Source organism: Chelon labrosus, assembly GCF_963514085.1.
Source record: "Chelon labrosus genome assembly, chromosome: 2".
Taxonomy (NCBI): Eukaryota; Metazoa; Chordata; class Actinopteri; order Mugiliformes; family Mugilidae; genus Chelon; species Chelon labrosus.
In genome coordinates, this window is record NC_140338.1 from 24,754,796 (window position 1) to 24,776,881 (window position 22,086).

Below are 22,086 nucleotides of genomic sequence, written 5' to 3' on the forward strand. Positions count from 1 at the left end.
AAAGCTATCCTGCTAATCATCAGAATTATACATAGTATATACACTGATTAGGCATAACATTATGACCACCTTCCTAATATTGTGTAGGTCTCCCTTGTGCCTCCAAAACAGTTGTGACTCATCAGAGAATGGACATGGTCCTTCTGAGGGTGTCCTGTGGTGTCTGGCAACAGAATGTTGTTGGTGGGGGCCTTTGGGTCCTATGGGTTGAGGGGAGGTCAACACCTTGTGCTGTTCTTCATGTTTTTTTTTAGTTGTTCCTAAACCGTTTTTGTGTGTGTGCCTGTGTCAGGCTGCATCCTGCTGGGGATGACTGCTGCCATCAAGGAGTGTCATTGCTATGGGGTGGGGGTGCCTGGTCTGGTCTAGGTGGGTGGTACATGTCTAAGTAACATCCACATGAATACCAGGTCCAGACGTTTCCCAGTGGAACATTGTATTGTCACAAGATGGTCAATGTTATTTACTTCTCCTGTCAGTGGTTTTAATTTTGTGGTTCATTGGTGTAAATATACTTTTTACATTGTTTTCCTCCATTTGACCTGTGACTGCATGGCACTGCTTTTAGGGCGTATTCACACCAGGAAGGTCCGTTAGTTCACTTGCTTTGGTCCGGACCAATTTTTTTTTTCTTTTTTTTTTTTTTTTAGTGCGGTTCGCTTTCACACTGTGATTAATTGCAACCGGACCAGAATTTATAAACAAAAACACATGTGCTAAGGTCGTTCAGCCATTGGCTGGTAAACGTATAGGCGGGGTAAAGAAGGAAGCCAAATGTCCCACGTAAATAGGCTACAATGGAGACTTTACGTACTTTAGGTCTACTTGTTATTATGCTAGCAATATGGTTTATAAACTGAGCGCTGGAATCCCCTCTCTCTCATTTGTTTACTAAAAATCTTATATACTTCTGCATTTTTATGTGTTTTCTCCAGCATTTGAGATATCTGGACATCTGCCCAGATATCTAGGAGGCAGCGTGTCTCCTCAGAGCTCGGTTAAGCCACGGCTCATCTCTACCTAACCTACCTGCGTTTGTTTGCTTCACGTGTCTCTCTCTGTTGTGTGTGTCACTGGGCTATCCTACATTTCCCATAACTAGTGCAGTGCCCGTCGGAAGTATGTATTCCTATAGTGGGAGCTGAAGAAGATTTTTCAGTTGTGACCATTGTCGTGACCCATGTCTCCTCCCCACAAAGACACCTGCCCAGTTTCAAATCAGCGTGCCACAGACAGACAGACAGACAGACAGACACAAACTCACCAAATAAGTTAAAAGAAATTCTTGATTTATAGATAGATGATCAAATCACTCATGTTTTGTCTGTAAACTGTAAAATAACGTTGAGTCTCCGTTGCCATGGTTACCATCTAGCGTTTGAGCCAGCGCAATAATTTAGAACTGTCATCAGGCAACTGGAAATATTAGAGCGGAGAAAATCTATTTTACCGATATATTTTACATTTCTTATCCAAACAACGTCAAACTTAGCAGTGCACATCTTCGTGCCCGTAGCGAGACACCTGCCCAGTTTCAAATCAATCGGGCCAACGGTTCGCGACATATGCGTGCCACAGACAGACAGACACACAGACGCTTCTTGATAGTTGCGCGAAAACTACGGGAGCTCGTCAAATCCAAAAAGGTAGAATTTTGCAACTTGGGTCGGATCGAGGTCGGGCTGCTTTCACACCATAAAGGAACCGCACCAGGGTTCGGTAGGAACCGCTCCGAGACCACCTCCTCAGCTGGGTCTCGGTCCGCTTGTTTGGTCCGCACCAGAGTTCGAGTGATTGTATTCACACCAGTCAAAAAGGTCCGAACCAAGCAAGGAAACGAACTTGAGTTCGTTTTAATCGAGCTAAACAAGGCAGGTGTGAATACACCCTTAATCAGCTTATTGTACATTCTATCACATCAATGGTTGCTGTTTTGCTCTGTTTCTTTCAAATGTTATTTTTCAGATTGTCTGAAAGTGCAGTTAAAAGTTGCTCTGAATTTAGATTGAAACATTGCCTATATCACCACTGTGCTCAGTGAAGTAATGAATACAATTATAAAATTAGATTTTTATTAGGTTCAGGGAGAGGTTTGGCTTTAATTTGGATACTGGCTATTTCAGCTTTTCTGCGTTTTAGATACAAATAACTAATGTTTCTCTTGATACATTATAGTAGTATTAAATTATGAATTCACCAGCGTCACTAGAGATTGCAAGTACATGAAATCTGTTTTTGCTGGAAAGAAGAGTTGCTTTTCAAATCTTTTGAGTGCCTAGCATGCAGTCACAGATTCCTCTCCATTCAAACAGCTGAGAGCTGTGATTCCTATGGAATCCTGAGGGGTTTGCACCCTCCTCTGTCACAGTGTGTCTGTGTCTCTCTCACACACACACACACACACACACACTTTGCCCTTCTTTTGCACTTCCATTCTGTCTCACACTCACACACACATATATAGTACACTTGTGTCCACACTCACGCACACCTGTCTGCATGAGTCAGATCTGTGGCTGTGAATAATAGAGCAGTGGGCTGAGGTCAGACTGTTCAAGTACATGTGGGAACAGGGGCACAGACTTTCACTTAAGCATGCCAGCCATTTTTAATAAGTCAGAGAACAAACTCATGTCTTACAAAAACTAGGCCAAAGCACTCAACACTATGATATCACTGGGGACAGCCAGATTCTTGTAACAGTATTTGGTGGGTGACACAAGCCCAAGGGCTAGCCAGCCAGCTGGGAATATAAATGTGGGCGAGAATGACTGATCCACTGTCTCCTTTTTTAATTGTCACTGATGATGCGCTCTTTAGCAAAGCAGACAACTCAGGGAAACCTAAGCAGAGCTGATTAGAAGGAGGCTGACAGCGTAATGCCACAACACATACACCGCAGTGCTGTTATTCAGCCTGATCTCAAAGACTTTAATTTCCTGTTAAATGTTAATGAGTGTAATCTTCCCGAATACAGTTTGTCATCCTGGACTGAGGCTATGAATGCAGATGCATCATTCTGAACCATGGTTTTGTAATGGGTTTTTTATTTTGTTTTATTAATCTGTGAGGTCATTTGCCGTGCTGCGTCTGTGAAGCAAGTTTCGAAGAAAAGCAGTTTGCTTTTCTGGCCTAAAAATAGATGTTTGCTGCCACTTAGTGGTGGTACCGTGTCATTACAGCCAGGACATGCCAGCTCTTGCGTTCGCGGAAAGATTTTGGTTTTGGCTCCTGTAAATTAAACTTGGCTTGCAGGTTTTTAATTTTTTTGATACAAAAAACAGGCATTCCTTTCATACATTTTCGCAGTATTAAATTATGAATTTCCCAGCATCAGTAGAGAATGTGTGCTTCAGATTACCTACTAGGGGACTCCACAGCCACTACTGAGCATAATTGTCTCCCATCCTCCTGCATGGTGCAGATTCATAAATATGCACAGTGTAAATGCAATATTCATCAAGATATATATATACAATATTATACAATAATATACATTTTAAATATGTACTTTAAGTCAGTGTCTCAGAAATAAGGTGAAAAAAATTAATAATCAGCTCTCAAAAATGTCCCTGTTTAGCGAGAGTGGTCTTACCAAAACACATTTCCATTCAACCACAACTAACTGCAACATAACCCCGATCATCTTCCATAGTAGCTGCTCCATTTCCACTGTTATCATCATGAAGTTTTTCTCAAAAACACAATCAGGAAATTGATTTTGAATTTTTCCTTTTATTCTGATCATCGTCACAGAACAAACAGTACAGCTGGCTGGGCGACATCGTGACAGTGACAAACCAAACAACTCATAAACCATGTATTGTGCATTTTGTTGCATGTATAATTACACCATTACAGTTATACAAACACGGGCATTCAAATCATACACGCTACTTTAACCTGCTTATTGCTTTCACTCCGTTGCACCCCTGTGCATGCAGCTTACAGTGAAGGACAGGTTGCATCTCGAACATTGCAGCTTCCAGAGGTCATCACGGACTGCAAACGATACTGTAGGGAGGTAAAAGTTTGTAGCCTGAGCTTGTTTCTACAAGAGAAATATACAGTATGAATGTTTTATTGGGCTTTATCTATAAATCATAGTCAAAGACGGACTGAAAAACAAGAGAGTTGTTGGAGAGTATTTGTGAGTTTGTGTTCACGGTGGTGTGCTGAAGTACATCTGCAGAGCAGGAGTGAAGATTAGAATAGTTCCCAGTATTGACACTGTGAGGAAGGCCCACAGGAAAATCCTGTCCAACACCTGAGCCACAAATTTCCAGTCTTGTACTACCTGATGAGACAGACAGACAGACAGACAAGGGGAGACAAAAACAAACATCCACAGGTGTGAGTCTGTGCCAACATCTTTTTTTCATGAAAGCGTCCCTCAATCAGAACACATCCACCACTTTGTTGCACAGTAAAATGAGAGTGAGGTTTGAGCAACTGAAAAGACGTGACAGAGAAATTCAAGAAATTGTGCACTCAAACACATTCATCCCACTCTCTCTCACCTCCCGTATGAAGTGCTCCTTTTTGATGTGACGGCTGATGTAGCGCACAGAATTTGTGGCTTTCTCCAGCATTGCTAGCCAAGCTTGGTTCTCGTCCTCCTTCCCTCCGAGGGGGCCTCTCTGCTGACTGCCACTGTTGCCGGGAGCCCCCCTCCTCCCCGCGCCTCGCCGTGGCTTCGGCTCTGGGCTGCGCATCTCCATATCTGGAAAGTGGAATCTGAGGACAATAGTGCTGCCTGTGATGCTTTATGTTTGGCATACGTATGTCTGATTTACACTGGCATGTGTTTAAGGCAAATAACTGACATGGTGACAAAGTAAAATTATTGGCTTTAGTGCTGTGTGTTCTCACGTGTGTGCAAGTGAGCCTCAAGACTGAATCCAATCTTTTCCATTTAATTTTATGGCTCTAAATTTACGAGTGTGGTGTCAATATATATAAAAAAAAAATACAGAAACATTCCTCTAACTGCAGCTGATCGTGTGTTACCTGTCAGTGTGCCCCCTCATGCACAATATCCTGGGCAGTCTCTGCAGAAAGAGGGTCTTCACCCAGGGGGCCATGGGGTGGTAGGTGGCCGAGGAGCGATGGTGGACGTTAATCACAAAGACGGTGACGATGATGGAGAAGGTGACAAAGATCATGATGAAGAGCAGGTACTCTCCGATTAGTGGAATCACCTGTAGAATTAAAGATGAAGCCGTCAGGCAAAACGCTCACTCTAAAATGTATATTATCTGCTTTAAAGGAACACATTGTAATTATAATCTAAATAACGCATCAGTCGTTTCTTTCACTGTTATTGCATTATAAATAAGCTGCATTAGAGGTGGGTGACTGTTTAGTAACGCTGGCTGTCTTAAGTTGCAGTGAACAATAATTTAAGTCCTCGAAGGTGGAATTTACACGTACCCATGTACTCTGCTTTGGTGCAGTTTTGGACTACAGCATATATTTTACTTCCTACATCTACCTCACAAGAGTTCAGAGGGACTTATTGCAAACTTTAAAGGCCCTGCAGAATTTCTGGTTATTATGTCTGACTAGGCGGGTGGAACATGAGGTTTGCTTATATAGGTGTAAGTTGTCCCACCGTAGCAGCTGTATCAGGGGAGTCAAGGAGCTGTCAATCACGCACGAACAGAACCCACCCAAATTGTCCAGGGAATAGGTTCAATCAGACAACAAAATTGAAACCCTCCCCGTGCAGGTGAATGAAAGGTTAGCGAAGTCTTTGGAGAGCTAGAGTGAGCAGTTACTCATAAAATATAGAGTTTTACAACCATTACAGTGTAGATAAAGTATATATATTTATAACACTACCAGCATATTTGTATGTGTCAGTATTCTACTTAAGTGAAGTCTTCTATAGTCAACAGCTTGTGCTGTTCTTCATGTTTTTTTAGTTGTTCCTAAACTGTTTTTGTGTGTGTGTCTGTGTCAGGCTGCATCCTGCTGGGGACGGCTGCTGCCATCAAGGAGTGTCATTGCTATGGGGTGGGGGTGCCTGGTCTGGTCTAGGTGGGTGGTACATGTCAATTATAAAATTAGTTTTTCATTAGATTTAGGGAGAGGTTTGACTTTAATTTGCATACTGGCTTTTGAAGATTTTCTGTTTTTTTTGTATCTCTTGATACATTATAGTGGTATTAAATTATGAATTTACCAGCGTCACTAGAGATTGCAAGTACACAAAATCTGTTTTTGCTGGAAAGAAGAGTTGTCTTTAAAATATGTTGAGTGCCTAGCATGCAGTCACAGATTCCTCTCCATTCAAACAAGGCCATCAAGGAGTGCCATTGCTGTGGGGAGGGGGTGCCTGGTCTGGTCTAGGTGAGTGGTTTTCCAACAGAACATTGTATTGTCACAAGATGGTCAATGTTATTTACGTCTCTCATAATGTTATGCCTGATCAGTGTATAGCATGTAATAACTTTAAATAGCATATTCAGGCAATAATATAACCGTAAATTTAGGAGACATAATTAACAGTGAACTACAGAATAAGGATGATTCTTGTCATTATCACTTTGAGCTCTGCTATATACTGTGGTATATCTAAAGGCAGTGGCTTGTTCATTGAGTTGACATACAGTTCATGCTGCAGGTAACTGAGAAACTGAGAAGAGTGGTTTGTGGTTTGGATCTGTGCAAATTGGGGCATGCTGCCATTAAGATTACAGTCAGGATAGTGAACACAGTGAACAGCAGGGTGGATGAAAAACTACAGCACAGCAGAAACCTGAGAGTGAGCATAGAGGCTTCTATGGATAACCCTCATACGTTACCCACCTTTGAGGATGAAGGAATGATTTCTTCTATGACCAGCAGGAACACAGTGAGCGACACCAGCACTGACGTTGAAAGTGACAGTTTCTCCCCTTCGTCCGACGGCAGATAGAACACCAGGACAGTAAGAAAGGACAGGCCGAGGCACGGGATGATGAGGAAGAGGGTGTAGAACAAGGGCAGCCTTTTGAGGATGAAGGAGTAGGTGACAAACGGGTACCAGTACACCCCATCCCTCCTGCTCCCCTTCATCCCCGTGGCATTGAGGATCTCCCACTCGCCGTTGTCAAAGAAGTCCTTGCGATCCACATAGTGATCCACCAGGACCAGATCCACCATGTTTCCATCGTAAGTCCAGGAGCCGAACTTCATGGAGCAGTTCTGTCGGTCGAAGGGGAAGAAGGTGACGTCCATGGTGCAGGAGGACTTATAGCTGGCGGGTGGAGTCCATGTGATAGTGCCGTCCCAGCGCACAATGGCTTTGGTCATCAGGGAACCTTCAAAGCGACCATCGGCACTGGCAGGAGAAAAGGAGAGAGTCACAAGGACAGGGTGAGAATCAAGTGGGAGAGACAGCAGTAAGGTAAGGAAAATTGATTTTGTTTACAAATGAGCATCAAAGTTACCAAGCACTACTTCAGGGTGAGCTGCTAATGTACAGAGAGTGCTGTGTAACTCACTTTTCATACAGAACGATGTCAGGCAGCCATATAGTCTCTGAAGGCACTCTGATTGAGGTGATGCCCCCATAGTCATCTGGGTTCCACTTCAGCTTCACATCAATCCACTCCTTTAAATATACAAAGAATAAAAACACATGATGAGATACATAAAACACTCTTAGCCGACAAATCTGTATAAGGCCATTTCAGCACCATGGACAGCAGCAGATTGGCTCGCTGCAGAAAGTCAAAGGAAACTACTTTATGTCTTTCAGTGAATACAACTGCTTTTTGCCTTGCCTGTGTGTCTTTTTCTTACAGATTTACTAGATGTCTGTTACTTTTCCATTTAATTATACCTAGAAATATAAAATTTTGTCCAAGTACAGGTGATTTTCAATGATTACAAATGCCACTGAACAAACGATTAAGAATAAGAATACGTCTTAAAGGACATGCAGTATGACTCTGATGTAAATAACAGTAGGTTTTAGAGCACACACTAAGCTAAGGATTTTTTTTTTTTATATTATTCTTAAGTTAATATGTCCAGTAGTAAGATGGCTCATTACTGGGATATTGGTAAAAATGCACAAAGAAAACAACCAAAGACAAAGACAGACTAAAATGAAACTGATCAATAATATATATTGCTTCAGGTAATAGGTTATTGATTATTCAATATATCACAGATCGATATGTTGTCGACCTGTATAGCGCAGTCAGTCCAAAACAAGTCTCAGAGGGTGTGTTCTCACCTCTGTCTAGAATGTATGCACAGACTTGACCCCCTTATTTGATCTGGATTAGTTTTAGGAGATAGGATGGAAAACTATTTACACGCAGTCGATGTTCTCTAATTGTCCTTTGGCAAGACCAAACATTTGCATATGTGATGCAAGTAAATGTGAAAGATCCAACGTCTAGATATTGAATACGGTTGGGATAGTAGACATCTTTACCTGCCATAGCCAGACATTCGTAGTCATGAGCTGGTTCTTTTCATCCTGCAAGAAAATGTTCAAGAAACTGAGTCCACTATTTATTAATCTGCTTACTGGGAACGAAGAAGCTAATGATGAGGTGAGGACCAAACCAGAAACTGGAGGCAAAAAAAGTACTTAAGCCCAACAGCAGGTATATCATTTTTGTCTGGAGGGTTAATTGCTACTGTTGCTTACTACTTCCACTGCACAGTGGAGCACATTTCAGGTTTAAGTGCCTTGCTTTGGAGTATGCTATAACATTTAATTAGAAAATAAAGTTTCATTGACTGATATCACTGGCAAATGAATATATAATAACCACATGATAACATACTGTACACTGTACACAAAAACAACTGAGAAAGGGTGGTGGGGGATTAAGAAGAGGGCATACGACAATGCTTTTCATTGTGAGAGATTCAGCACAGGAAAAAAATCATTGCACAAAGAAATAATATGGTGTAAATATTAGTAGTTTAGTCAGAAAACCACAAGATGGCCCTCTCCTAAATGTTATTTCTTCATGGTAAAAGTAAGAGTATAAAGTGCTGATGTAGACGAAATCCTGCCCTCTGTGGAGTTGGGGCAAGCAGCTTTGCATACGTGTGCCCTCGCGTAAATAATAAATACGGTCTGGTTCCTCTCAGCCTGATGGCCTCATTACTTCCTCTGCTGCTATGAAAGACCACTTTAGACCTCTCTTTTAACCTCCCTTCCTCTATCTTTGTTTTTAATCTTCTTTCCCGTCTTTGCTCTTTTAAATCCTCATCCTCCTCCTCATCCATCCTCATTCTCCTGTCCTCCCCTTACTGCGTGCTCTCTTCCTTACCTTGAACTATTTATGTTTATTTGCTTGAAATAAACAGTATCTTCCAACTTTGGCTCACAGACTCTCTCTAGTAATCACCAAGCTGCCTCAAGGTCTATATAGAGGTGAAAATTCACTTGCTCACTTCTTTGCTCCTTTCCTCACCTTTTCCTCTTTTGTTCAAAAAAATAACACGCCAATCCCCCGAAGCCTATAACAGGATTTTATTAACTTTGTTGCAGTATATATACGGCAATATAAATTTCTACAGAGTTTCCTTAGGAGGTACAGATAGCTGTTAAGGAAAGGCATTATAGCCTCTTTGTCTGGCTCCACTTTGCTCAAGAATGTGATCAATGCAGACGGGTTAAATGCCCTTATGTGGTATTAACATTATACATAATGTATGGCAGGAAAGTCGGAGTTACCACTGAAGACGCTCAGGTCATGTCCTCGTCTTTACCATATTTATTTATTCTATAGATGCTGTGGCTGTTTTGATCCCACTGCCAGCTGGTCTCTGTTTAAGTTTAGCTAGAGTGAATTTGTAAGCCTCCAGTTGGACTTTTAAAAACCATTATTTTCTTTCTTCCTCAGTCAACCTAAATAAAAATGCAATTTATGCCCTGAATGCAAGCAACTGCAGAATACTCATACATAAATAAAAACAACTTAGATATTTACTTTGCTGAGGGCAAAACTGAAAAACGAGTGTGTTTTTCATTCAATACCACTTTCTTACTAATTTTATATTTATCTGATACCTTTCTCATACATTACAAAGACACAATCTGCAGCCTAAAAGAACGCCGCACAGTTACAAAATAAACTCAACCGACCATGATGCATTTCACAAAGTATATGATTTGTTCATGCAGGCAGTGTCTGTGTCTCATGTGTGTTATTTATTTGCTCACCACGTCAACCAGCTGTGAGATCTTCAGCCCGAAGCGTACTGTGATGGTGTCATTTGCGTGCTGGACAGGGCGCACCCACTTCTGGTAACCCCTGAAAAGATTCCTCAGCAAGGAATCCTCCATCTCAGCCAGTGATACGAAGTCCTCCTGAGCTGCAAGGATCCAAAGAAGTAAACAGTGACGAGGACAAAACAGAAAGCAGGATAGTGCACATGGAACGGATAAATACTGTGCTGACATTAACAGTTAATTAACAAAAACCGTTCAACAGATTATTTTTTTTAAAAAGGATAAACATGCTGATTTCTTTTCAGCTGTCTGTCACAGGGTTTTCTATACTGTTCCAGTAACATACTTCTACCTCGCATGTTAAAAAGATTTTAATTATAAACAATATATACAAATAATTTTGTTTTTATTAACATAGCTACATAATGTCTCATTTAATTTACCATTTTAAGCCTTTTCTTTTGTCTTTCATGCACATAACCATAGTGATTATGTGGTGGACTCTGAGTGCTGGCATTATGCAGGTGGCCACCACCCAGTAATTTGAATGAGTGCATCCTGTGCACACTAATGAAGGACTGAAGTCACTGCTGCTTCTCTAGTTAGATGTCATTTTCACTGTTTTTTTTTCGGCCGGTGTGGATTGCCAACATGCAGCTTTTACTATTGTGTGCAGGGTGCGCAGACATTGTATAATATACAGCTATGCTAATATTGAGCATATACCATTTTGACAATGTTTACACTATACTACCATATGCTAATGAGCACTAAATCCAAAGTAAGCCTACCATTGGTTTAATCTTGACGATGGATTTTTAATTCTTTTTTTGATAATGGCCAGAAACATGAACGTCTGAACAAAATTTCGTGGTAGTCCTTAGAATAGTTCCACAACCACAAACGACAACCTCAAGGTGGTGATTTAATGGAAGTGAACGACTTCATGGTGAGTACTGTGAATAATGATAAAAAATGTTATCCAGTACCTATGAATAGTATTTCAGCCCGGACCATCATTCTTATCACCTACTGATTTCAGATTCTCAGATGGAGGGTTTATGTTTTAGGGCCATCCCATGCTAAGTTGACAAAACTAACCAACAGCATTTTCCTATATTTCATACATTTAATAAAGTAAATGCCCTTTTTACTTACACAAATTACTCAACAGTGCAGCTCTAAAAAATGTGATTAATTGACTCACATACATGGAGCAGATATGCACATAAATGTCACCCTTCCAAGTTTTAGATGTTTAAGAACATGAAACAATATGCACCATCTCCCCAGAAAAGCAAGCGGGACGAAAATTTAAGTCAGGGCCTCAGAGTAAGGCACACACTCCGCCAGCCTCGGAATGACAGCTGGTCACGGCCGAGCGAATGCATCCGAGTTCCCAAGGCTGACAAAATGATCATGCTGACACGATCACCTCAGACAGAACTATTGCCATGGGAGACATACGGAGCTCAGAGCACTTTGTGCAGTCAGGCACAGGACATAATAGTCAGTTAAAGAGTGGCGCTCAGGCAGAGCAGGAAACAGTGCGATGAAGGAACTGTGCTTTCACTTCATCATCGGCCGCTGATTTGTGAGCATCTGGGAGATGTCATGTGTCTCTGGCAGACAGTTAAAGGAAAAAATCAAGCAAAGTTTTGTTCAGTTTAAAATAATAATATAGTGTGTAAGAGTTTGAAACCCACATTGAACAGATATAAACTGTAAATCAGCAGGCCAACATAAAGTATACAGTCTGGAAGTCAGGCTGTTCAGGGACTGTTTAGTGACTTCAAGTTTCCATGCTTGATTTTTTTGACAGCCAGAGTTGTTCATCAGGAGCACGTCACATTGTCCCTGAGCTGTATATATCTAACGCATATGACAGCAGCATTCGTTGGACGCTCAAAGCATTATGTGGTATTTGTACTTCGGCGGCACATGAGAGCCTCCCACAGTAACTCAGCGGCTCTATCAGCTCAAAGCTCGCAGCATTTGTCATCATAAGAGGCCGATATTTGGCACAGCCTGCAGTAATGTAGGGACAGAAGAGAGAAGTTTGAATCAACGAACACTCAAACGAGGGGTGTGCAGCAGAGGAGTGGAGAGAGCTGATAAGGGAAGTAGTGAGACAGAGTGACCCAGGGCAATTCCCTCTAGCGTCTGAGAGAGACAGAATGAGAAAGGGGATGAGAGAGGGGGAAGGGGAGAGGTTGGTATAGAAAGATACGTTAACTGGGGCAAGGGGAATGAGAACAGACAGCAAAACAGATAGGAAGGAGAGAACAAATTCCCATTTCAACTCATTTCTAAACACAGAGACACTGTTCTCTGCTGTGCAAGACAATCTCTGACATCTTGCATGCCTACATTACTTAATCCTCTTCATTGCATTACTGTAGTTCACTGGAGAGACGCATAGGAAGGGCATCCTTTATTATGTATTTATAAATAGACTGCATGGCTTTGCTGATAAACTGACCAAACAGACATATCTGCCAATAGCTCACTAATAAAGAATTAATCTCTTTATGTGAGTAGAGGTGAGTGTCTGTTCTTCACGTTTCCCGACCAATTGTTCATTACGTCTTTTTCAAATGTGGCAGTCGTATTGCTGAGGACTCAAATAAATACAGTGGTGAGGCTGAAGACGCTTGGACGAGCGGCCGTCATATTTTGGCAAAATCTGTTTTCTGTTTTTAAATTCCCAACAGTATGTCTTTGTCCTCAGCTGGCCTTGGTCATCAGTGGGTATTGACAGCACATCCTCAAATAGAACCACATCCTGTCCTTGGCATACAGGCACGGTCTGACAGGGTACAGCACTGTTTAAGGAAATACTGTACATCGGCAGCTGGAGGCCTCAAGCACATTCAATCCTTTGCTCACTGTTTGGACGAGCAGTGCTTGAGAAAGCTGCACGCTTCAATCGCCCCAAGTCTTACGGAGCAAACTTTGAAGTCCTTGCACAGAACTCCAAGCGCAATATCTGGCAGACACCAGGCACTGCTCATCACCCATCTAATACCATCCCTGTGTGTGAGCATGGTGGTGACGGCATCATGCTACGGGGGTCAGCAGCAGGAACAGTTAGAGATGAAGGAATACTGAGTGCAGCCAAACACAAAGAGTCCTTGATGAATCCTTGCTCCAGAGTGGAGATACATGAGAATGGCATTACCGTTCCCCTCTAACCCTGACTGTGAAGCCCAGCATAAAGCCCTGAAGTGATTCCAGGAGAAGCGTCCTTGGGTGGATAAATAAAGCCAGACTTAAAACCCCATAGGATATCTGAGGATAGACCAGAACATGGCTGTTTACATACACTGTCCATCTAATCTGAAGGAACCAGAAAACATCATGTAAAGCTTTTCACTGTAGAAGACTGATTCTAAAATGTACTGAGTTAAAGGTGTGAGTGCCTTTGTTAGACATTAGACATTTCTGTTGATAATACATTTGCAAAAACATTCTAAAATCATCTTTTCACTCAACACTTATTGACTTATTAAACACTGAAAAACATCCTTCCCCAGTCAGTCAAACTCAAAGAGAGCCTTTTTGGCCAGGTACTTGGGCACAAATGAATCCTCTCGTGTGTGCTGGATTCAGAAGATAAAGAACAAGCCATGTTCAGACACAGATAGATTACCACCCATTGCATCAGATCCCTGCTCACTTTGTTAGGACGTGAAGCAGGGCACCAGCACGCTCACTCAGCTGATCCCAGCCATCTACCATCTCTACGGGAAGCAGCTCTGTTTTAAGATCCTCATCAACAAAAACACAGCAGCCACTCTAGTCAAACACTGCGGGGACGAGCGGCGGCTGCCTCCCTCAGAGAGAGCCCTATTGACCCCGTGTGTGCGTGTGTGTGTATAGTTGATTGAGCAGAGGTAAAGAGGAATGTATTGATTAGATCGTGCGCTGTGGTGCTTGGGGGATGGGCTTGATTCACTGTGAAAAAATTATGCTGCATTTGCGAGTGCGTGCGTGTGTTTGCAATAGGTGGGTGTAACAAAACAATGTGTGCCGTGTGGATGTACTTTGTGTGTGTGTGTGTGTTACAGAGAACGAGAGCTTTGCTGATTGATAGAGACACAGGGGTGACCCAGCATGCACACCTGCACCCTGGCTCCTCCTCAATCCGAATCACCCCACGGGCGACACAGTGGTATGATCACCTTGACAATGCTACCATCTGTTCACCGTTGAGCCACAGCGGGATGTACCACTGAGAGGGGTACTAAGAGAGAGGGAAAACAGAAGGGGGGGGGGGATTATGAATCATAGTTTGTGTTTTTGTCTTTCCCAGGGATTTTGTTCTTTAACTCCTCTACGTGTCTCTGATTACTAATGAGATGCCTACTGACCATTGACAGAAAGGAAAATAAAGGCAGAGGGTAAAGCAAGATTAACAATCTGAACTGTAGCTGCTCTCCTGTTTACCCACAGGGCATCACCACAGGTGTCACAAGTGAGACCTTTCGCAGTGGACTGGCCCATTAGTTCTAACTGCCTCAAGTATATGAGCACACATGTCCAAACGTATTGGTTCACACAGTCACACTGGACATCACACTGCATATGTGTGTTTACCTGTGCACAACCTATGATACAGTACGTGTAGTATCGACACCAAACTGGAACTGCTCTCACAGAAGGAGGACATCAGTTTTCCAAAATAAGTGATCCAGTTGATTTTTTTGTTTTAATGTAATTCTCCAATAGTGTGAGCGCCGCAAAGAAAACATACTTCATCTTAGCAGGACAGGTGACAGAAATCTCAGAGATGAAGACGTCAAAACGATATTTGATATTTGCACATTAAGAGGTCTAGTTAGTTTTGGTTCTCTGGGTGAACACCACATTTAAATGCCAGTGCCTTATCTGATGCCATCACCCTTTTTATGTTTACAAGGGGTCATTAATCAACGCTTTAAAATGTGATTCCTCGTGAAATTAAATGTGGAACGACACCAGCACAGCTACTTGGTTACAGAAGGAGGGTTAACTGCCTTCAACCTCCACTCCCCTCTTTCTCTCTACTATACTTCATATATATAGACTGCCATGCCATGTACTGCTGCCAAGGCCACTCCATCTCAGGATTAGATTTGTTGGTGTACAACATACCCTGTCCCACACATTTACAAAAGAAGACACAGCAGACGGATCAAGTCACAGCTTTTTTGCAGCTCATCATCACAATGACAACATTTTAGTCAAGAGCCTGTATGATATCTAAGTCAGAGTTTTATTATGTAAAAGAATTCTTCTTTTTTTTTTTTTTTTTTTTTTGCAACTGCAATAATAGTATTTCTGTTGCTTCTTGCAGTTCTCCTGTTGCGTTCCGTGCAGCCCATCCTCAGTCCCGCATCCCCAGGGGGGCGCTGCGAGCTCACGCTTAAATAAATCATGACCGTGCTCCTCTCACCTGAGTACATACGATTTTGTCCTGCGAGCCCGCACGATTAAAAGTGCAATTACGTCTGAATGACACAGTGTCATCGCCTCTTTATAAAACACGTTGTTTATTGAGAAGGCAGGACGCGGCACACTGCTCAGTTAGTCTGGTTAAATACTGATCTGACCTGATGAGGTGTGTTCTGATCGTGCAACACTGTCCCATACCGGGAACAACAATGTATTCATCAGCAGTTAAGCTTTTCTTCTTCGGGTTTGATACATCCTAACAGCTGTGCAGGCTCAACAGTTCCCCGTGTTTCCAGATTCTTACCTTGCATTGTAGCTTTTCCAAGAGCCAGGCAGAACCACAACACCGCAACCACAAACTTCATGCTTCCTCTTGGTGTCAGCGAGACCGAATGGACCCACAGTAAAGATCAGATCATTTTACTGCTCACACTGTCCTGTAGGATGATGCATCTCCTCATCAGCCAAGTGGGACCCCGGGAGTAGCGCTGCGATGTCCAGTTTCAATAATGAAGGGTTGCCGATTGTTGGTGGCTTTGTAGGACACGCACCGCCTTCACACTGCGGACCAGCAGCTTGTGTGTTGTTGTTTTTTTTATTTTATTTTTCCCCTTCCTCCGGTTCTGACGCCTGTTGTTTCGCTGCAGCTTCTTTCTCCGTCTGTCCCGGTGCGGAGATAGATGGTGCCGGAGCGCAGCCTGAACGAGGGCGGGACAGAGGAGGGCTGGCCCGTCACAGGATGTGGAGGGAGAACAGATCTGGTCCTCATCCACGGAAACATATGACACCAATAAATGTTTGACAGACAATTGCTGTGAAAGCAGAACTCAATTAACTGTGGGTTATTTATTTTTTCCATGCAGTATTTTTTAAAATATGTTCATTGATTACATTAGGTTTAAAAAGGAAATAATGTTCTTAAAATCCATTATTGCGCCCCAGTGTGCCCACGGTGCAGTCAGTGCTTGTCAAATACACGTGATTTAAATAAATAACTGAATAAATAGGCGTTTGTTTCGAGAGTTAGTTAAAATCTCCATTCTACTCAAGTAGCCTACTGAGTACCAGGCTCTCCAGTTCAGCGTGTAGTCGGCTGCGTTTGAGCATCATTGATGGTTGGGGTCAGGGGGATGTTCAGCTGCTCTTTAAACATAGTATGCAAGGGCCAGCCATGTATTTCATACACATCAAGGGAGCCTCATGAAGCATCATCAGAAAAAAAAAAAGTATTTGACTAATACCATAGAGTTTAGTCCAGAGCTTAGTTTACTACATGTAAAATGGGTTTGAATCTGCTTCAGACCTTACTGTGTGAAGTTTGCCATCATGGGTTATTTCAGGATGCTCTACCTCCCTCCCACCGTCCAAAGACATGCATGGCTGGTCAATTGGTGATTCTGAATTGGCCCTAGGTGTGCATGTGAGTGGCAATGGTTGTTTGTCTCTCTGTGTTAGCCCTGTGATGGACTGGCTACTGGTTCAGGTAACACCCTGCCTCTCGCCCAATTCTATCTGGGATAGGCTCCAGCCCCAGAGGCCTTCTACAGGATAAACGGTTATAGATAATGGATGGATAGTCTGCTCAGTTCAGATGCTGTCTGCTGGACTGTTTCCTTTCTCACAAACCTGGACCTGAAAACCTAATCTCAGTCCCTGGCAAGTCTGAGCGTGACTTTTGTGATTCCCTCACTCTCCATTGTGAGAATTGTGTTGAAACAAAAAACTTTGAAGTGTTAATGAATGTTGGCTTCACCGAAGCGTTTTCTAAATGCAAAGGAGAGGCCTCAGTGTGTGTAATAAACTGGACAGACATCTTAGCACTGATGCCTCACAGCGAGAAGGTCCTGGGTTCGAATCCATGGGCCGACTGGGGCTTTCTGTGTGGAGTTTGCATTTTCTCCCTGTGTCTGCGTGGGTTCTCTCCAAGTACTCCGGCTTCCTCCCACCATCCAAAGACATGCTTTTTAGGTTAATTGGTGATTCTAAATTGGCCGTAGGTGTCTGTCTCTCTGTGTTGGCCCTGCGATAGACCGGCGACCTGTCCAGGATGTATCCCGCCTCTCGCCCGACGACAGCTGGGATAGGCTCCAGCAGACCCCGCGACCCTTCACAGGACTAAGCGGTTACAGAAGATGAATGAGTGAATGAATGAATGTTCTCGACTCACCATCTCTCCTCTACTGTGGACAAGATGGTAAACTGCATTTATACAACATTGTTAGGACGGTGGAAGAGACAGTAATGTGGGTGCTGTGATGGGATTAGTTAAGTATATATATGTTGTCAGTTGCCAGAATATCCATATTTGTGTGTGAGTAAAGACAAGGGAGACTGATGATTTGGGATCTGATCTGGGAACACCTGCTCCATGGACAATATTTCTTCAACCTGGCTAAACTTCTTCAGATCAGAGATTCTGATGTAACTGTTTCCATAGAGACTAAATAAAACAGTCTCATAAGATGTATGTGTTAACGTTCTCCAAAACATCAGTCAGAATAGAACTTTTTGTGACGTGCACTAAAAGGTTTGGCTCGCTGAGGAGTATCATATCTGCTGGAGGTTTAACAGAACGAAAAATGTTTCGGGATGACCAACATGGAGCCATGTTTTCAGTTCTGGCTTTGCTCATCTTTCCAAAAACTTTGTTTGAACAACTGATTGTTTCCCAACCTCCTTGTTTCTCTCTCACCTGATTTTTACCCCACGTGGGGCAAACATGCTGAGATAGAATGGATTTATTCCAGCCGAAGAGAAGAATGTTTACATGGTTTGTAGATGCCAGTAATTTTCTATTGACCAGATTATTAAAAGTCCACCCACCAATCCTATTGATCATCCTTCTGATGGGACCAGTCTGTTCTGATTGAAGTGGTTACATCAAGTGTTTTCAGTCTGATCGTGCCATTTTTCTGATTATTACTGGAACGCTGGTGTCCATATAATCACAGCCATTCACCGCTTGCTGAGCCACAACAGGAATAGTGACACAAAGAAGGAACTTCATAGTAAAAAGACTGTCACTTTGGAATATTTACCCACTTTATTCGGGTAACTCTGCTGCAGCCACACACTGTATTGCTTTTGCGAATGTTTGGAAATAAAACACGTTGTTCCCAAATCTTGTTTTGCACATTCAAATAACCAGCATCAATCATGAACACGGCTCGATGAGTCCTCAGGTTACTTGTCCACATAAGGAGCAAATGACTGTGATGAACTGCGGGGCTTACTACTTTACTTTGTGCGCAACACTCGTAGATGTTGTGAAGCACTTTAGTTTATGATGAATGGCTTAAGATCATGTTTCAGTAAGCGGTGACCTGTAAGTTTCCTCTAGGAAGCCCATCTCGCCGCTTTATAGATAGTGCATTACCATAAATCAGCAGAGAAGGCTTACTGATGCTTGATTTATTCAGCTACACACAGACAGACACTTGGTGCATGCATGCCATGCAGCACCCTATCCTGCTGTGTGCCATGCTCTAATCTGTTTACTGTCACAGGAGACTGTGGGTGAGGCTGTAAGCACAAAGGATAATTCAAGCTAAACTGAATCCACAGTGATGATAAAGAAACACTGTTCTGTGGAGAAAAAATTTCTCTCTAGTGTTTGGAACAATCCTAAGCACTCTGCCACTTCGCACTCTGAAACCACATCTGGGTAAATTCCCTAATGCACCCTGATTAGAGCCTGATCACCCAAAGCAATCATTTTATGCACTTTATAATTCCAAAGCTATCTCATTTCACTGATAAAAGGTAAAGTGGTGGCAAGGATGAACACTTACTGTAGCGCCAGCTATCTAATTATCTGCTACACAAGCTGAGAAGATGGGGTGATCTAGGTATTGATCTCTTAGAGTTTCCAAACACTGTTGGGAAAATGAGAAATATGCATCTCCTCCGGTTCGATTCACTCCTGTTACCGGTTAATGGCAATGGAACAGAGAGAAAATTGGACCTGCATTAATGCAATCAGGCTTCCCAACAGGCCAAGCACTTTTATTTGCCCCACATGGAATATAAAAATGCATTGTGTCACTGTGTAAAACATAACTCCCAGAGAGCAGATCGAGTGTGAGGAATCGGGGTGATTTATTGCGGTGCAAAAGGGCGACAGCCAGGCCAGCTGACAGAGAGCAGGGAGCTCGTATTCATTTGCTTTGTGTCATTTATTCAGGCAATCAAATAAGCAGTTGGTTGACTCGTAAACAACTCATGGGGAGCTGGTGAAGAAGATGGACTCCCGCTCTGTCTCCCTCCTAATTAAGTTTGAGCTAACAGCAGCTGCAAGAAGAACTGCAAGGTGAATCATTCTGCTCCCACACACAAACACAAACGCACAAATGCACTGGATTTGATGGTTCATTCATAGTCACAATGAACACGCAATTATTTCGCTGCTGCACACATGCACGTCACATGCTTGAAAAGCTGCCACTTGGCTGATTTTGTCGGCTTTGTATATCTCATTAAACGCTGTCTTCCTCGAGCACCTGATTGCTGCTCCGCTATTGCCAAAACTTGCCCACGGGAGGGAACCCAGCCTATCTGTCACACACACACACACACCTATCAAGTAGGAACAACATCGCTGCTTATCGAGCGCCCAAACAAACAATGCCATTTCTGTGTCAGTGCAAACAAACTCAAAGTGGCTGCTTCGAGAGTCTCATAATCCAGAGCTGGAGTTAGATGTGGATTCTGAACGGTCTTTGAATTGTGGGCTACTTCGGTAATTAATCTCATTCTACTTCCAGTCCGAGTTAATTAAGAAAATGAGTTCACATTAAGGTCATCAATGCTGAGGGGAGGTCCAGACAGCAATTTGTGGCTTAATTACACAAGAAATGAAGAAATGCCCCTTCTTTTTAAGCAATATCCAAAATTCCTGAGGATTTGGAACAGCATTGAGTGCATCTTTCTTTCTTTCTTTCTTTCTTTCTTTCTTTCTTTCTTTCTTTCTTTCTTTCTCACTGAATCATCTGTTTACTACCTTCCTTTTTTTATTCCTTTTGAGACAGTTTAGTTCAGCGTAGCAGAGGAACCCATTGGAGCATCACACCTGTGTGTTTTCCAGGCTTACCTCATTGCAGTGCATTCAGTTGGTTCAAGTGTGCAGATTCAGTTTTAGTTTATAATGTTGTACTACTTAGTCGTCGTGGAACTGCTGCTTCTCTTTTAAGCCAGCCGTAACCGACCGAAGATTAATGCGAGGCACATACACCTGGCTGCCCGCACGCATGGGCGAAAACACAGACAAATCTCCATGCTCTTTATCAAACGGCATCCATTCCCGCTACTGTTCAACACTCACGCTCCAATGTGTGTTCACTGACCTTTTCAGCGCAAACAGAAGGAGAAAAGCAAACCATGATTAAAAATAAAAGCGTTGCCCAGTGTAGCTGTGCGCTTGGTGACATGTTTGTTTATTTTTGCATCTGATGAAAGACACTATATAGATGCATTGTGGGAAATGTAGGGTTTGGAGTGTCTGGAGATTGACCTGAAAGAGGGAATAGAATACTGGATATGTTAGCTTGTGCTGCTTCAGTTTTAGCTGTTTCGTCTAGGGCTATTCCACATGGTGCATTATACCTGTATCAGGATAAACTGGCATTGCATAGAAGCAACAAAATTTCACATTATAGGATATTTGGAAAATATCTCATGACTTGACATAAATCCTTGCTGCAGGAACTAATACCTGGGACTCCGACTGCTGTCATTTGTCATACTAATGTTGTTTCATGTTACTATCCTCCCGTCTTCCTCTCCTACTGTGCTTCCGATTTGTAGGAGCTCTTCTTCTTCTTATTATTATTATTTTAGTAGGATTTTTCTCGATTTTCTCCTTTTTTGACTTTCACACTTTAACTCCAGCATCAGTAATTCATGCTTCTTTCTCTCTCTTCCTGTCATTCAAGAGTCTTGTGTTTCCAACACATCGTTACCTCCAGATGTTTAGCGAGCGGTTGTTTATTTCAGAAAAAAAAAAAAAAAAAAGATTGTGAGGGGAAGATCATGCATTCGCCCACGAGGAAAACAAGCCACCAGTCAGATATGAAATGGAAGACTTGTGCAACAGCAGTGATCTAAGTATGGCTGAGTGACCACTGTCTCTAGGACGGAGCATCTCCCAGGAGAATCAGACTAGTTAATAGAGATGAGGAGTGTGGGAGGTGGGACAATGAACGGAAACAGGGACATAGCCTAATTAAAGGAGGATTTCAAAGAAAGATGTTTCTTGAAATGTCATATTTTACTGAACATTAATTCCCTGCTTTCTGATGTTTAAGAAATGCAGCACTCATTGAGAGGATTTAGAGGTCAGAGGAGAAATCACTTGTTTGTCTCTGCTGCAGATTATCTTGCAAGATAAAAGCACGAGAACTGTTAAATTCCCACAATCTAGCACTTACAGAGTTAAGTGCTAATGGGAAGATTCTGGGCAA

The 22,086-nt window shown here is 42.5% G+C and overlaps 1 protein-coding gene across 1 annotated transcript; it reads right to left on the reverse strand.

The window, feature by feature from the left end:
* Window positions 1-4,086: 4,086 nt before the first annotated feature.
* Window positions 4,087-8,476, reverse strand: chrnb3a (cholinergic receptor nicotinic beta 3 subunit a). The gene is made up of 6 exons (XM_084556120.1): window positions 8,435-8,476; window positions 7,491-7,600; window positions 6,814-7,327; window positions 5,011-5,201; window positions 4,521-4,737; window positions 4,087-4,297 (listed from the first exon to the last, which is right to left on the reverse strand). Exons 1-6 carry the CDS (start codon window positions 8,459-8,461, stop codon window positions 4,163-4,165), a joined length of 1,194 nt encoding a protein of 397 aa, XP_084412246.1. The 5' UTR covers window positions 8,462-8,476; the 3' UTR covers window positions 4,087-4,162.
* Window positions 8,477-22,086: the final 13,610 nt, after the last annotated feature.

What these genes read in the sequence shown, in the direction of transcription:
- chrnb3a (XM_084556120.1), bottom strand. Translation starts at nt 8,461, where the DNA reads ATGACTACGAATGTCTGGCTATGGCAG. An exon ending in GACATCGTTCTGTATGAAAA is followed by an intron (nt 7,328 to 7,490) that starts GTGAGTTACACA and finishes TTCTCCTGCCAG; the next exon opens with TGCCGATGGTCGCTTTGAAG. An exon ending in AGGAGCACTTCATACGGGAG is followed by an intron (nt 4,298 to 4,520) that starts GTGAGAGAGAGT and finishes CTGTCTCATCAG; the next exon opens with GTAGTACAAGACTGGAAATT.